This window comes from Micromys minutus (assembly GCF_963924665.1).
Source record: "Micromys minutus genome assembly, chromosome: 8".
Taxonomy (NCBI): domain Eukaryota; kingdom Metazoa; phylum Chordata; class Mammalia; order Rodentia; family Muridae; genus Micromys; species Micromys minutus.
The window spans coordinates 52,403,044-52,418,655 of NC_137977.1; the positions used below are offsets into that span (position 1 = coordinate 52,403,044).

A 15,612-nucleotide genomic window follows, 5' to 3' on the forward strand; every position below is an offset into this window, starting at 1 on the left:
GGTGGAAACTGAAGAAAAGGAACTGCCGCTGCAGGAAGACCCGAGTTCAGCTGTCAAACTGCTGTGAGGACACGGAGCTTACAAATGAAACACAGGGGCTTTAGAGCAGGGTTCCGTTCCCAGCAAGACTCCATCTAGGAGGTCCAACGCCCTGTTCTGACCTCTGAGGGCACTAGGCACACATGTGGTACATATACATGCACACAGCCAAGACATTCATATAGTCCAAGCGAAAGAGAATTCTTTTTTAGAAATTAGACTTTACAGCTGGGCACTGCAGCGCGTACCGAAACCCAGCCCTTGGGGGGGACCCACAGTCAAGATCACCTTCAGCTACTTAGCAAGTGAGAACTAGCTTGAGCTACATTAGATCCTATCTCAAAGAATAAACACTTTGAAAAATAAATTTTAAACTCCCTATAAGCATTACATGCAGGACCCTAAGGAAAAACTTTGAAAACTATGGTACAATTTTCTTCTTCTATAAGTTTTTATTATTTAGTATTTTAAATTAGTTCTATGTGTATATCTGTATGTGTCTTTACCCATGAGTTCAGGTGCCCTTAGAGGCCAAAGGGGTCAGCCAGTGAGACACCTGTGTCGTTTCAGTAATCCACAAAGGCTAATTTTCCAGGCAGGTAAGAAAGGGAGGCCAAAGCCCCGCTCCACAGACTCACCTGGGCATAGGCACTCTGGGTAACCTTCCTCAAGTCATCCTGGGCACCAGTTGTGATTCTTCCAAAGAAGATCTCCTCAGAGACACGGCCACCCAGAGTCATGCACATCCTGTCCAGCAGCTGCTCCTTCGTGTACAGATACTGCTCCTTGGGCAGGTACTGAGCATAGCCCAGCCCCTTACCACGCGGGATGATGGACACCTGTGCGGAAGAAGCAACACTGCCAATGCAGTCCTGAGCAGACGAGAGAAACTGCCTGACCTCAGAGTTCCAGAAATCACTTCTGCCCTTCCACAAACTAAAACCAGTGTTCAGTAAAGGAGCCGTGCTGACTGCTGGCTGGAGTCTCCTCTGACAGACCACAGCACTGACTCAACTCTAGCACAACACTTCTGTCTCAGGACAAAGGGGACGAGAGGCTCAAAAGCTGTCATTGTTCTTCCAAGTCACTTTTATGAAACTAGGTGAGCTCTATTTTCTTTAGAAATTAACTGTATTGAAGGAGTTCTCTATATAAATAAAGTACTGATCACTCTAAGTATAAAATAGTTTTATTAATAACTTCCAACCACAATTAATACACAAAATGCTAATACGTAAAATGGGGGCCACCACACCCCCACATCTGCCACACAGAGCACACAGCAACCATGTACACTGAGAGACAAGTCTGTCCTTTCCAGAATGGCATGTGAGTGGCACTGCACAGTGTACTCTGGGCCTGGTTTCATCCTGTTAGAGAGTCACCCGTACTGCTGTGTATACCAACTGCCTGCTTATTCATTCCTACAGCTTTAGAGCATGCTGCCAGATAAACACATCAAGCATCCATTCTTTGTTTTTTGAGACAAGGTCTCACACTTCACCAAGCTGGCCTTGAACTCATGGCATATTAATCCTATTGCTCCAGCCTCCAAAGTGCTGGGATTATAAGCATCAGTGTCCCCACCACACACACGGCTTCCAGTTCATTTCTGATGGACAGCCAGATTGTTTCCAGCTTACTGACACTAACACAGCAGGAAAATTCCTGTGTGGAATTCATTCTCATCCATCTTGGGTGAGGACCACTTGATCTCTTTCATAGAGGCCAGCAAACAGTCATTTGCCATGTCAGCAGTACACAAAGCCTGTAAGTGGCTCTGGTATCTAGTTATGATTCCTTTGCAATTTCTTGGCTTGATGTCAGTTCCTATGTCCTACTGTACAAAGTCTATATGGAAATCCTGCCCACTGCTTTACTGTGTCCAAATATAACTCCTTCGTCACACATATCTACAGAAAATATTTTCAGAATGATTATATTTTTGAGACAGGGAATCAGTATACAGCCCAGGCTGACCTGAAACTCCTGAGTATACCACAATGTGCCTACCTCCCCTTTTACATTTCCTCATGGCATTTCTCTAAGTCACGGGTGCTGTTTGTTTTTCCTTGAGTCAGTCTTATTCCCTGCCTAGGCTGGGCTCATTGTGCATGCTGGTCACATGCTCTGCCACTGAGTTACATCTTCCAGTAGTGCTGACTTTTTTATGGAGCTCAGACTGGCCATAATTTTAAAATCCTGTCTCTGCCTCTCAAATGCTGAGATTATAGGTATGTGATACCATGTGTGGACCTCAATAACCATTTTAAATTTCAGTGAGGTCCCATTTATAAACTTTCCCTTTCAATTTATTAGTTGATCCCTTGTTTGTGTGACTGTGCCCTCAGCAGTGCCACAGGCTTTGATGCAGCAATACAGTCTGAAAGTCAGGCAGTGCTATCCTCCCACTGAACTGTTCCCACTGTGCTAGCATCATCTCCATAAAACTTAATTCAGCTTCACACGTTAAAAAAAAAAAAAAAAGCCTATTTGGACTGAGCGTGTGGCTGAGATTTGGAGTGTTTGCCTCGGTTCTGCAAAAGAGTGCTATAATCCTCACACAGACTGCAATGAGACTACAGGTCAGTTTGGGAAGAAAAACCATATGATTCTATAAACAGAATGCACGTTTATTTATACCTTAATTCAATGTATAAGCCCTATGATATTTTCTTAAATTTATACTTTAGTTTTATGTGTTGAGAATCTGGTGAAAATGCAATTGAATTTTTTTTCTTTTTTTTTTTGAGACAGGGTTTCACTGTGCAGTTGTAACTGACTTAGAACTTGCTATGTAGATCAGGTTGGCCTCAAATTAATAGAGATATATCTGCTTCTACATGCACATGATGGGATTAAAGGTATGGGCTACTACACCTGGCTAATCTTTGCATTTTCCAAAGAAAAATTAAAATTAAACAAAAATTTATTTTCCAATTATCCATTAACAAATACAGAGATGCCACAGATCTTTGTATATTAGCCCTGGATTCTGCACATCTCTTAACTCATTAATTCTAGTGGTTTCTCTGTAGACTCCTCAGGTTATTTTATGTGTATGTGAATGTTACTCCCTCTGCGAGTCCTCTTTCAGCTGACCCCAGCAACCATCTTCTGACATCACAAGGCAGCTGAAAGCTTTCCAGAGGGAGACCTCACCAACCTCTGCTTGTGCTCTGGCCAGGATCTCTGGGGATTTCCATTCCACACACAGCTCTGTCAGTCAGCCAGATATGGTCAGCTCCTGCTCAGATGTAGGTTTCAACTCTGGAGTATTTGTTTCTAGAAATTTTCAGTATTTTTGGAATTTTGAACTCTCTTCTCTGCCACCTCAAGATGGTCAATACCTTCAACCACCATGGTGTAATTACAGAAGCCCCTCAAGTCACGGCCAAAGCTGCTTACTATCAGTCAGCCCTCCCCCAACTCTGCTCTGCCTCTGGCTGTGGCTTTCTGAGCCAGGCATAGCAGCACAGGCCCCACTCTAAGATCCTTGAGAGTCTGAAACAGAAGTGTGAAAATTCAAGGCCTGCACCTGGATACACAGTGAAACTTAGTGAGGCTCTACCTCAAAATAAAAAGGGGGTGGGGCAGTCGGTAAAGTGACTGCTGTGCAAGCATCAGGCTCTGCATTCAGACCCCTGCACCTAGCTAATGTTACATGCCTATAATCCAAGCGCTCAGAAGGCAGACAGGAGGATCCCTGGGACTGGCTGCCAGCTAGTCTGTCCGCATCAGTGAGCTCCAGGAGAGAGAGATACTATGTTGACAATGGTAACTAAAGTAATGTAGAGAGCAATAGAGAAAGACACTCAACACTGACCTTTGGCTTCTACATTCAAGTGTACACATGTGAGCAGGTGTATGTGTACACACACCTGAACACAAATACACATATACACCACATATACTTCAAAAATAAGATAAAATTGTAAAAGGGCTAGAGCCTATAACTCAGTGGTAGAGCATTTATCCAGCATGAACAAGGTCCTAGGTTCAATCTCCAGGACGGCAAACAGAAAAAGTGTGATGTCTAAATGTGTTCGGTGTCTGCAGGAGGGGTAAGCACCTCCTTCAACCTTCATTAAGTTTCTGCTACATCCCTCCAAAGCTACACTGTGTCTGTTATTTCTGGAGACAGTGTACTCCCTTTTCAGACACTGCTTATATACTAAGCTGGTTTGCCTGCTGAAATACACGCTGCGGCACCTTTAAGAGCGGGTCTGCATGCTCCAGATACCAGCCAGCGACTGCGTGGCCTGCTTCGTGGTAAGCCACAGTCTTCTTCTCCTCAGGCTGCAGAACTTGGGTTTTTTTCTCCAAGCCTAACAATAACAAAACCACTATTTTAGTGACAATGACATTAAAAAAATAGCGATACAGTACTATACACTCCTTTCCTAAGACGTAACAACCAGGCTGCCTAAACTTCCCTGCTGAAATCAGACTAAGGGCAAAGTCTAAAATATATCCAACTGCAACAAAAATGTATCTCTCATCTCTGCCCCAGGCTTGCTCTTAAGCCCCATAAACAGAAATGTAAATGTAATCCTGCATTTAGGTCATGTGAAACATGAAACTCATAGGAAAGCACGAACAGTCTTCTGCTTGGTTTTGTTATGTAGAATCCTCAGATCCTGGGACAACAAGGACGCTGGCTGGCTGTTGCCAGTGGAAGGCAGAGGACAGGAAAGATCGTTCTAGTGTAAGACCCGAATTCCTACTCAAATCTGGCTTGGACATCACACAGGCCAGACAGTTTAAGGGATGAAGGAGTTTGTCAAGAAACATTCTAGGAAGACCAGGTCCCAGATCCAGTCCAAATAACCCTGTGTAAGAGTTCAATACCAACTGCAAGCTCAGAGACCTGCAATTTCAGCTTCTCCCAGCCTGCAGAGAGGTAGACTCCAAGCCTCATTTTATATCATGATCTATAATTGCAAACCATAACAGTGCACATTCTGTGGTGGGCAAACCATCACCCCATATGTTCTGCCTTGTTTAAAGTATTATTCTGAAGGGGGGAAAAGCTATGCTCTCAATGATATAGCCCAAGACAAGTGTACTCCACAAAACTACCAGGGTCAAAAGTTACTAAGGATAAGTTAATGCATCTTCTGTTTCCTCAGGCATTTCTTTCTCAGGTGCTGGAGATGGACCCCAGGGCTGTGTGCATACTAAGCAGGCACTCCCCACTATGCTATAAACCCTCACCTTCTTATCTGAATTCACAAACCATCTCTCATAGTTCATCACAGGCTTCCAACCTGTCTCAGTGTGCCACATTATTACAAAGCAAACTCCCTTCTACCTCAGAGGGTGAAGGGCTCAGACACAAGAAAGCAGGAGGCCAAGTCTGGAGATGGCATGGCAGGCCCCAAGGCTACATGGATAGCTCTTGCCAAAACAGAGAAGTCATGGACTAGAAATTCCTATTATAAGCTTTAAAAAGAAAAAGTCATGGTCTAATCATTTAACCTAGACTGGGCTCAAATCTGAGGTTCTCCTCTCACCTTCCGAGTACTGGGATTAAAGTCACATACCACCTATCACCCTGACCCGAGTTATACCAGGCTCACTTACCTCCAATCACTCGCTCAATTGCTTGTTCGAAGTGCTTCTCATTAATGGCGTCTGAAAGGTGTCTCGCAGCAATCAAGGCAGCTTCGTTGCAGACGTTGGCAACATCAGCACCTATACAATGAACACACAAAATCTTGCTCAATCACCAGTCACACACAGATCTGAACCATCAGACTGACAAAAGGTTTAGCCAAAATACAACTAAGGCATTTGTAAGAACCCTAAACTATTCTAGTATTAAGTACAAGTTCTGTGACCTTGGCCCTGTGAGCTAACATGAGAGGATCAGTAGTAAACAGGTAACTTTAGAAAACTATTTACCTTAGTAGATAATATAGTTCATGTAATAGCAAACTATGATATCATTTTAAATTTTTTATTTGACTTTACATATATGTATGAGTGCTTTGCCTACATATATGTCTGTGCACCAATTGCATGCAATGTCAACAGCAACCAGAAGAGGGCTCTGGATCACATGGAGCTGGAGTCCCAGATTGTTAGCTATGAGTGCTGGGAATAGAACCTGGGTTCTCTAGAAGGGGAACAGTGCTCTTTATTATTATTATTATTAATTTATTTATTTATAAATGTGAGTTCTCTATTGCATGTGTGCTAGGATCTGAACTTAGGACCTCTGGAAGAGCAACCTCTGGAAGGCTCTTAACTACTGAGCCAATAACAATATTTTTAAATGTTCATTAATTTTTTTACTTTCACCCCTCTTTGGTGAGAAAATGACTTATGGACATGTTAGACAAAATGCTTATATAACATATAATAAACATACATTAAACAATTTTTAAATAGTATAGTACTTCTGGACAAGGTGACCCACAGAAACTACCCCTGAAGGAAGAAAATCTCAGGGTAGGAAAAATGGGATTTACTCAAAAGATTAAGACAGCTTCACTGCGTCACAAAGGTCTTGACGTCCCAGCTGAGATGCAGAGCATATAAGGGGGACGTGGAAGAAACCAGGCCTCAAAGAACACTCTCCAGCCATGCAGCCCCCAAGGCATCAGACAACAGAAGCTTCATCCAGAAGGCAGCACTGTGTGAAGCGATGGGCAGTGCTACCACAGAACAAGCACAGGCCTCACAAGCATCTATTCTGGTGGCAAGTTTCAGCAGAGGAGAGGACTCCTATTCCATATGATGGAAGTCAAGTGCCATCTTGGAAGGAACCTAGTTTTTAAATTTGTGCTTTCCCAGTGGTCTGAGAACACAGAACAATAGCTAGTGGGAACTTGGATTAACCTACCAGTCCCAGCATGAGCCACAGCTCCGAAGGATACTGTAGCAAATATGAGGACCAGGAGCTGACTGACAATGAACAAAACCACAGGCAGCAGTACAGGCTTAGAGAGCTGTGCCGCAGGAGCACACACAGGCAGGCAGCTGCACCCTCAGAGCTGAAGAAGGCATCGCTTGCTGAGGATAACTGGAGTCTAAGCACACTGGGCCTGCAGGCCGCAGGCAGATCAATGCCTGGAACCACTGTCCAGCTGCTCTATGCTGCAGAGGTCAAGCACAACGACCCTCCAATGACCCCCAACACCCACGGCTCCATCACTCCAGCAGGAGGATGAACAGACAGACTCCTTCCCCAACCCTAAATACCCTTGAGAAGCCCCCAGCCTCCAGCTAGACCGTTAAGAACTCCAGTGGTCAGAGGTCTGTGGAGCGGGACAGAACCAACACAGCTGGCTGCTGACAAAGCTAAGCACACATAGCAGAGGCCCTAGGGACATATTGGAGTAACATCAGAGATAAACCAAGAAAACACAGAAAAAATGGTAACTGCAAACCAAGATTCTTATATCAAACAATGATGTATTTTTAAATTGACTTAAAAAATGACACTTAAAGATAAAGTAATGCAGTGTCTGATGATCAAGCCACAGAATATACTTAGAGAAATACTATTGACAGAGAGGGAGGAACGTCTCAATCATATGAGCACAGAAAAATTAAGTATCAGGAGAGTACAGATGAACAAAAGAGCTAGGAAGATATTAATCCTATCCAACCATAGCAATAATAAAACAAAACTCCAACAAATCAGAAAAAAAATTAGTATCTCACAATATAAATGGTTTATATTCACCAATAAAGTGACACACACACACTGACTAGCATGCAAAACAAAATCCAACTATATTGTCAGCATGAAACTTGAACATAAATCTGTAGGTGACTATTGGGAGCGGAAACCACTCAAATGCTATTAAATGAAGAAGAACAAGCTAGTGAGACGTGGCATGCCCATACACCAGATAGTGAGGAACCACAAAACACATGATGCCACATGGACGTCTCTCACAAATAGCATTCCAGGAGAACATAAGCCAGACAACATGTTGCATAATAGAAGTATATGAAATGTCCAGATGAGAAAACCTACAAAGACTGAAAGTAGATTTCTGTTATCCAGGGCTGGAGGTGAAAGGCTGCTGATAGATTCCTCTTGTGATATAATGTTTCAAAGTTAAATTATAGTGAGGCTGCACTACAACAACAGTACACCAAACCCCACATTTACACCTGGTAGTGGTGAGCATTACAGCATGCTATCTACATTAACTGTTAAAAGACACTTGAAAGCAGACCCTAAAAGATGTATGGATAAAGTGATATCCACATCTATCAGGAGCTGCTCATAATCCACTATGGAGCAGAGGATGGGCCAAATATAGAGTGCCCAGATGGTAATTGCTACCTGCTCATTCCCAAAGCTGGTAAAGTGCTTAGGGTTCAATTTACTACATCCTTTAATTATGTACATATTTGAAGTTTCCCATAATTAAAAGGTAAAATCAAGTGATGAGGCCCCCAAGTGAAAGGGACCACCATGACCTGGACCTTGCCAGTGACTGAAATACACTGAGAACAAGAGCAATTTCCACTCACCTGAAAACCCTGGGGTTAAGGACGCCAGTTTTCTGGCCAATTTATCTTTTTCCAAGGCACTGTCAAGTTTCAATGGTCGAAGGTGAACTTTGAAGATTGAGGCTCGTCCTTTTATGTCTGGGGGTCCTTTAAAATTATATTTAAGGGAGGAGAAACAAAGGTAATCATGAGACACATCTCTACCGCAAATTATCGACTGAACCTAGTGACTGCCATCTCACCAATAAAGATCTGCCTGTCAAAGCGGCCTGGTCTCAACAGAGCTGGGTCGAGGATGTCTGGTCGATTTGTGCCTGCCAGGATGACCACATTGGTGGTTGTGTTGAAGCCTAAAAAAGAGGTAATAAAAATGTATAGTCAGAATTAAATAACAGAGGGCCGAAAACAGGACTGGCTGGCCATACCTGTAGTAGACACCGTTTCCTATTATCACTAAGAACTTTTCATAATCTCATGTGTACAGGTGCTTTGCCTGCATGTGCAGGTCTGAAGATGGCATCAGACCACAGTGAGCTGTCATGTGAGTGCTGAGAACCAAATCCAAATCCTCTGGAAGAGCAGAGGTGCTCTGAACTGTCTCTAGACTCTTATTAACACCTTTTAAGCCAAAAGCTTGAATTATTTTTCTCACTAGTCATCTTGTTTTTAGACATAATAATCATATATTAAAGTTTTGCCAATATTTATTCATATTTTCAGAAATGCCTATTTTAGCTAAAACACAATTTGCCCATAAATGAGATACAATATGACACTTCAGCATGCAAGACAATGTGTGATTATCGGGTCAGGAATGCTGGACATTCACCACTCAGACTTGTGCTGCTGGAACACAGAAAAATGCCCTCTGCTAGCTATTCTGAAATGAAAACAATTGTCAACTGCTGTGCTGGTTATTCTTGTTTGTCAGCTTGACTACATCTGGAGCTAACTAAAACCCAATGGCTGGGCATACCTGTGTGGGATTGTTTAGTGAGAAGACGCACTTTAATACCGATTTTCCGAGATGGGAAGATGCACCTTTAATCTGGACCACACTTTCTTCTGGTGGTCTATATGACGAGTCCAATCCTTCACTGGCACGAGCCTATCTTCAGGATTGTGGCGTATCCTGAAGACCAGCCAAGGCATCCAGCCTCATGACTGAACAACTCCTGGACTCTTGGACTTTCCATTGGCAGACAGCACTGCTGAGCTAGCTGGGTCACAGCCTGAAGGTTACTCACTCTATTAACTCCATATATATCTGTGTGCTCTCTTTCTGTCTCTCCCCCACAGTTCTGCTCCTCTAGAGCACTCTGGTGAATACAACTGTGGTTCCTGCCATGGTAGAGACTAGAAATGACTCCTCTGTAACTACTCTGATACCCACTAGTCATCCTCTCTACCTCTCTCCTCTACATAGCACACTAAGAATCAATTTTCTTACTTTTCAATCCTTTTTTCCTTTTAAAGATATAGAAAGTGGATGGGGCTGAAAGGGGAGCTACGAACAGGATGTAAAGTAAATTAATAAATAAATAAAGGGAAAAGAATATTCAGGACAAGAAACCCAGTTTGACTGGTAAAAAAACTGGCTAAAGAATAGTGGTGATGAGTTCACACTGTCATGTGTGAATCATTTAACCAATCAATCCATCAGTCAATAAACAAACAAGTATAAGAAAGAAACAAAAAGATACATAGAGGCCACTCTGCATTCCAGACTAGCCTAGAACTTACTATGTGTACCAAACTGTGGTGAGTCCCTGAGCTCTACCTCCCTAGTGCTATACCCCTATGCCCAGAATACTTCTTTTCTTTTCAGATTCTTAGTATCTTTACTACATGTGTGTACCTGTAAAGTGCAGAGGGTACCCAAGTTATAGACAGTTCTAAGCCTAACAACTTAGGTTGCTGGAAACAAAACCGGGGCCCTTGGTACAAGCTGCACATGCTCTTACCATTAAGCTATCTCTCCACCACCAAACGGCTCAGCTTTACTAGCCGTTCTCAAATGCTGACGCCCGTCCTCCAACCTTGCACTAAAAACATGCCTGGGTGGTATCCCCCATGTGGCACTCTGACTTGAACTCAAGAGCCAGAGAATGGGCAAGGTCTCCGCCTTCACAGGCACTGATTTTGTGTCTGGCTTCTTCACCTAAGCCAGTGTGCTGCCTGGCACTGTGTCTTCCCTTTCTGTAAACAGAGGCAAGAACACACACACCTCCCAGCAGGAGGATGCAACCCTAGAAACTGTCCTTAATTGACAGACAGGCTGCCCCGCATAGAAAGACTGCTGCTGTCTGGGTTAAGGAGTACAGGTAGCTATTAACTTTGGGTTTCTTACCTGGAGGATGAGGTGAAATGGTACACATTTGGTTAAAGCTGTACTTCAAATTCTGAATCTGCTTCTTTCCCAGGGCCAGCAGTTTGGCTTGATCCTCTCTAGCTATGCAGGGTGGCAGCAAGGAGCTGCAACTTTCAGTCAGCCACACTACCCTCAACAACACACTCTGCAGAGTGCTGTGCTGCTCAACACAAGTTCTGCCAGGCCCCCTAGAGGAGCAGCTGGTGCTCTGCTGAGTCGTTAGACTCTCATCTATAATGATTAAATGTTCTTTTACTCTTTAAAATTTGCATCACAGTAAAAAATTCTCATTCAGAGATCTGAGACAACTAGAAGTTCAGTCTGACACAGATGGGCGACTGCTCACCGTCCATCTCCACAAGCAGCTGATTGAGTGTGTTCTCCTGCTCACTCTGCCCTCCGAAGTTGCCTCTGCCACGCTTCCTTCCCACAGCATCAATCTCATCAATGAAGAGAATACAAGGCGCATTCTTCCGAGCAAGGGCAAATAAGTCTCGGACCTGGACAGAAAGAAATCTTTGTTGAGTCAATGTTACTGGTCAAGCAAAGCTAACCTCAGACAGGGAATGGTGGTACACAGTTGTCCTTGTAGCCCTCGGGAGATTGGGATAGCACTGTAGAAGGAAGGGCAGCCTGGTCTACACTGTAAGACCTTGTTCTCTCCCTAAAGACCCTAATCTTTCTATGATTCACACTGCATATCCAGATATTTTTTCAGAATAAATTATAAGTAGTGAAGCTGGTGAGATGACTCAATGGATAATGGTGCTACCACTGAGCTTCCAGACCCGAGTTTGACCCCAGGACGACCTAGTGGAGAGAGAACCGACTTCCTAGGGTGCCCTCTTCCACTTGTACATGCTGTGGAACACACTTGCCTACATACACAAATAAATGAAAACATAATTTTAAAAATTAAAAGGAGCAAAGGAGGGGGAAATGATAGTACTAAACAGCTGACATAAGGTGGGCCAATATCATTTCTATAATCCATAAAATACTATGCTGACCCCATTGGCTGTTTTTATAACACAAATCAGTACTGTGCAAGTTGTCCTGCAGATACACTGTAGCTGGCCTCTACTCTTACCCTGAGCTGGTCAGTTAATTCTTCCAGGCTCACACTTCATGCCCAGGACAGCTATTAACAACCAAGGGCTCTTAACAGGCCTCATATAGGACTCAATTTCCACACCTACCAGCTGACCAACAGAACTGGTAATGAGGTTCTTGCCCACAACTCACAATGGGCCATTGCTGCAGCTAGCTGCTCCTCTCACGGCTATAACTTGGGAACACAGAAAGGGAAATAGCCCTGGGCCTCACCATCAACCCTTGCAAGTACATAGCCCAGTTTCCCATGCTCAGATTCCCGATACCTTTTCCTGTCTAGATTCTAGATTTCCATTCTTACTCTGCCCTGAAATCATTCGTCCCTGCTTGTGAACTCCCAACCCAGCCTTAGAGCTGGGATCCAAAGACCTCTTCCCTCAAGCCCAGTTCTTCAGCTCTCGGCCTTAACTGGATCCTGGTACCCTTGCAGAGCTCCCACGTGGGGTTACCCATTCCCTACTGCTACTGCTCCTCCTTTTAAAATTGTAACCTATGTTTAAAATGTTGACTTAATGGAAAAAAAACAAAACAAAACAAAACAAAAAAACCAAAAATCCAAGGGCAAGATGGTGCCACTTCCCATGCATGGTAATACAGTTTTCCATTTGTAGAAAGGCTTCAGAATCCTACTGCGAAGTCTTCTTCCTGCCACGTGGAAGGCCCCACCCTCCTTGCTAGGATCCTCCACACTCCTGATGCCTGCTGGGCACTCTTCCCTTTGTGGATGTACACATGAACATGACTGCTGGACTCTCAGGTCCCTGAGAGTGGCCAGCACGGCCACTGGGCCTCTTACCTACCCCCACCTGCCGGACCAATTCACCATATACAGCCCAAGCACCTCATATGACCAAAGCTTCTCCCCACGTACAGGCCTAGCACCATTTACACACACCCCATCTTCAACATCCCCTTATGCATGTAAGGTTTGGTGGCATGTCACCCATCACCTGACTCCATCTTCTGTTTTTCTAGGGAGTATCTGTCCTGCAAATCCATAATCATCCACCTGCTCCATTAACTATAAGCATCACTGATGCTAAGATCCCCCCCCCAGTATACACAGTAGCAGATAACATACTTTCCTATAGACTAAAAGCTGTATCAGTATGTTTGCAGAGTACTGTGACACCACCTTGCACCTTGACAGCTTTTTTTCCATTTAAGTTAATATTTTTGACACAGATAAAATAAAACTATCAGGCTGGAGAGATGGCTCAGTGGTTAGAGCACTGACTGCTCTTCCAGAGGTCCTGAGTTCAATTCCCAGTAACCACATGGTGGCTCTCAACCATCTGTAATGGAATCTGATGCCCTCTTCTGGTGTCTCTGAAGACAGTTACTAAGTGTACTCATATACATGAAATAAATAAAATGAACTATTCCCGTATTTTCTGACTTTAAACTTTACAGAACTATAGTAACTATTTGGTTTCAGACCCTTAGACAAAGGACTAAAGTGCATATTTTACATTCCAAAGCAGATCTGGCTTCCAGGTTTCTCTTGGCATCCCTCAGTCCCTAGTAGACAATATCCTGCCCCCAAACTTGAACTTTACAGCCCAGGGGATGGGCTGCCCTTCCCCAGAGAATCTTCTCTATATATTCCAGATATTTTGGTTCTCCCCCACTCACCCCCATACCCCACATGAGCTCTTTCTTTTCCCTTTCCCCTCTTACTCCCGCCTCATGGCAATAAAGCTGCCTATGTATATTTGAATCAGCTTGAATTAGCTCATTTTACCAGTGAAGAAATAACTTACCAGTAAACAAAGCATGGTGCTGGTTAAAGAACAGATATACAGATCAGCCAGAGAAACTGAGAGTCTAGTAATAAATGCACGTATCTATGGTTGACAGTGTCAAGACCATTCAGTGGAGAAAACGGTATTTTCAACGAATGATGCTGTGAGAATTGGAAATACACACACACTTAAGAGTAAGATTTAGGAGCCAGGAAGTGGTGGCACATGCCTTTAATTGCAGCAAACAGGAGGCAGAGGCAGGTAGCTCTTGAATTCAAGGCCAGCCTGGTATATAGAGTGAGTTCCAGGATATCCAAAGCTACACAAAGAAACCTAGTCTCAAAAACTAAAACAAGAAAGAAAGAGCCACACTGCCTTGTCCATAGGTCAAGGACACTTTCCTTTCAGACATACACATATTCTCCTTCCTTCTCCCACATACAATACACTCTCATTCCTTCCTCCCCTACCTTACACACACACACACACACACACACACACACACACACACACACACACACACACACCTTAAGAAAACTTAAAAACAAAACACAAACTTGCTTCAGGTGTGCCGAACATTGGTGGCTTATGCTTTTAGTTCTAGCACTCACAAGCCAGCAGCAAATGGATCTCTGTGAATCTGAGGCCAGCCTCGTTTACACAGCAAGTCTCAAAAAAAAAAAGCGTTTGTAAACCAATTATCTAAGAATTAGTAGCCAAACAAAAAACTTTTGAGTACTCGATTAACAAAAAGCATCAATAAATAAAAAAATTAATAAAAACCAGGAGGCAGGGCCAGGGAGACAGCTCAACAACTGTAAAAGCTTGCTACACTAGCCTGACACCTTGAGGCTGCTAATCCCAAAGCCTATGTAAAACTGTAGATACTGTAGACATCTGCAAATCCAGCACTCCTACAGTGAAATGGGAGGCAGATGCAGGACGTGTATGCCTACACAAGCAGTAGAAACAAGAAAGACTGTCTCAATAAGCAGAATAAAAACAGACTCCACAAAGCTGCCCTCTGACTTCCGCATGCATACCTTGGCATGGGCATGTCCACAGGCACACAAAAAATAAAGGCAGGCCAGGAATGATGGTGCACAGCTATGAGCCTGTCCTTTGGGATGCTGAGGCAAAAACACTGTAAGTTCAAGCCAAGCAGAGCTACAAAGCTAACACCAGGCTAGCCAGGGCTACACAGCAAGACCCTGTCTCAAAAAACAAAAGCAAGGTCCACACAATGACGTAGCTGGACAGAATACCTGCCACCAAGCCTCCTGAGTTTAATCTCCAGGACCTATCTACTATCTACAAGAAAACTCACTACTGCAAACTGTCCTCCGACCTCCACAGGCTCCCTGGTGTAGACACCCACACGATATGCATACATATGCATAACACATAAGATACACACACACACACAATTATACACACAACACTGGCACGGTTGCTCATGCCTGTAATCCAAGTAGTTAAAAAGCCTGAGACAGGAGAATCAGAAATTCAAGGCCTGTCTAGGGTGCATAAGACCCCGTTTCAAAAACAAACACCAAAACCACCACTGGGACCTGGAGAAAGCTCAACAATTAAAAGGACTTGCTGTGTAATCATGGGAGCAGAGTTAAGCTCTCAGCACCTGTGTAATGAACTGGGCAACCCAGCACATGCCTGCAAAGGAGGTAGACAGGAGGATTGCTGGGACTTTTATCCTAGGTGAGAAAACTAAGCTGCAGGCTCAGGGAGACTCAGCCTTAAAGCATCGTGAGATGTGAAAGAGAAAGATATTTGACACTTTCTCCACACATAGTGTAATACAGATGCACACTCTCTTGCACACAAACTCACACATACACACACACAGAA

The 15,612-nt window shown here is 43.8% G+C and overlaps 1 protein-coding gene across 1 annotated transcript in view; it reads right to left on the reverse strand.

Annotated features, from left to right (window-relative positions):
- Window positions 1–15,612, reverse strand: part of AFG3L2 (AFG3 like matrix AAA peptidase subunit 2) — a 40,828-nt gene that overhangs the window by 4,187 nt on the left and 21,029 nt on the right. Inside the window, exons 10-15 of the mRNA XM_080919987.1 lie at window positions 11,235–11,388; window positions 8,760–8,867; window positions 8,539–8,664; window positions 5,626–5,736; window positions 4,252–4,367; window positions 678–878 (exon numbers count right to left, since the gene is read on the reverse strand). Of these exons, the coding sequence (XP_080776113.1) occupies window positions 678–878; window positions 4,252–4,367; window positions 5,626–5,736; window positions 8,539–8,664; window positions 8,760–8,867; window positions 11,235–11,388 (816 nt within the window). The remainder of the gene's footprint in view (window positions 1–677; window positions 879–4,251; window positions 4,368–5,625; window positions 5,737–8,538; window positions 8,665–8,759; window positions 8,868–11,234; window positions 11,389–15,612) is intronic.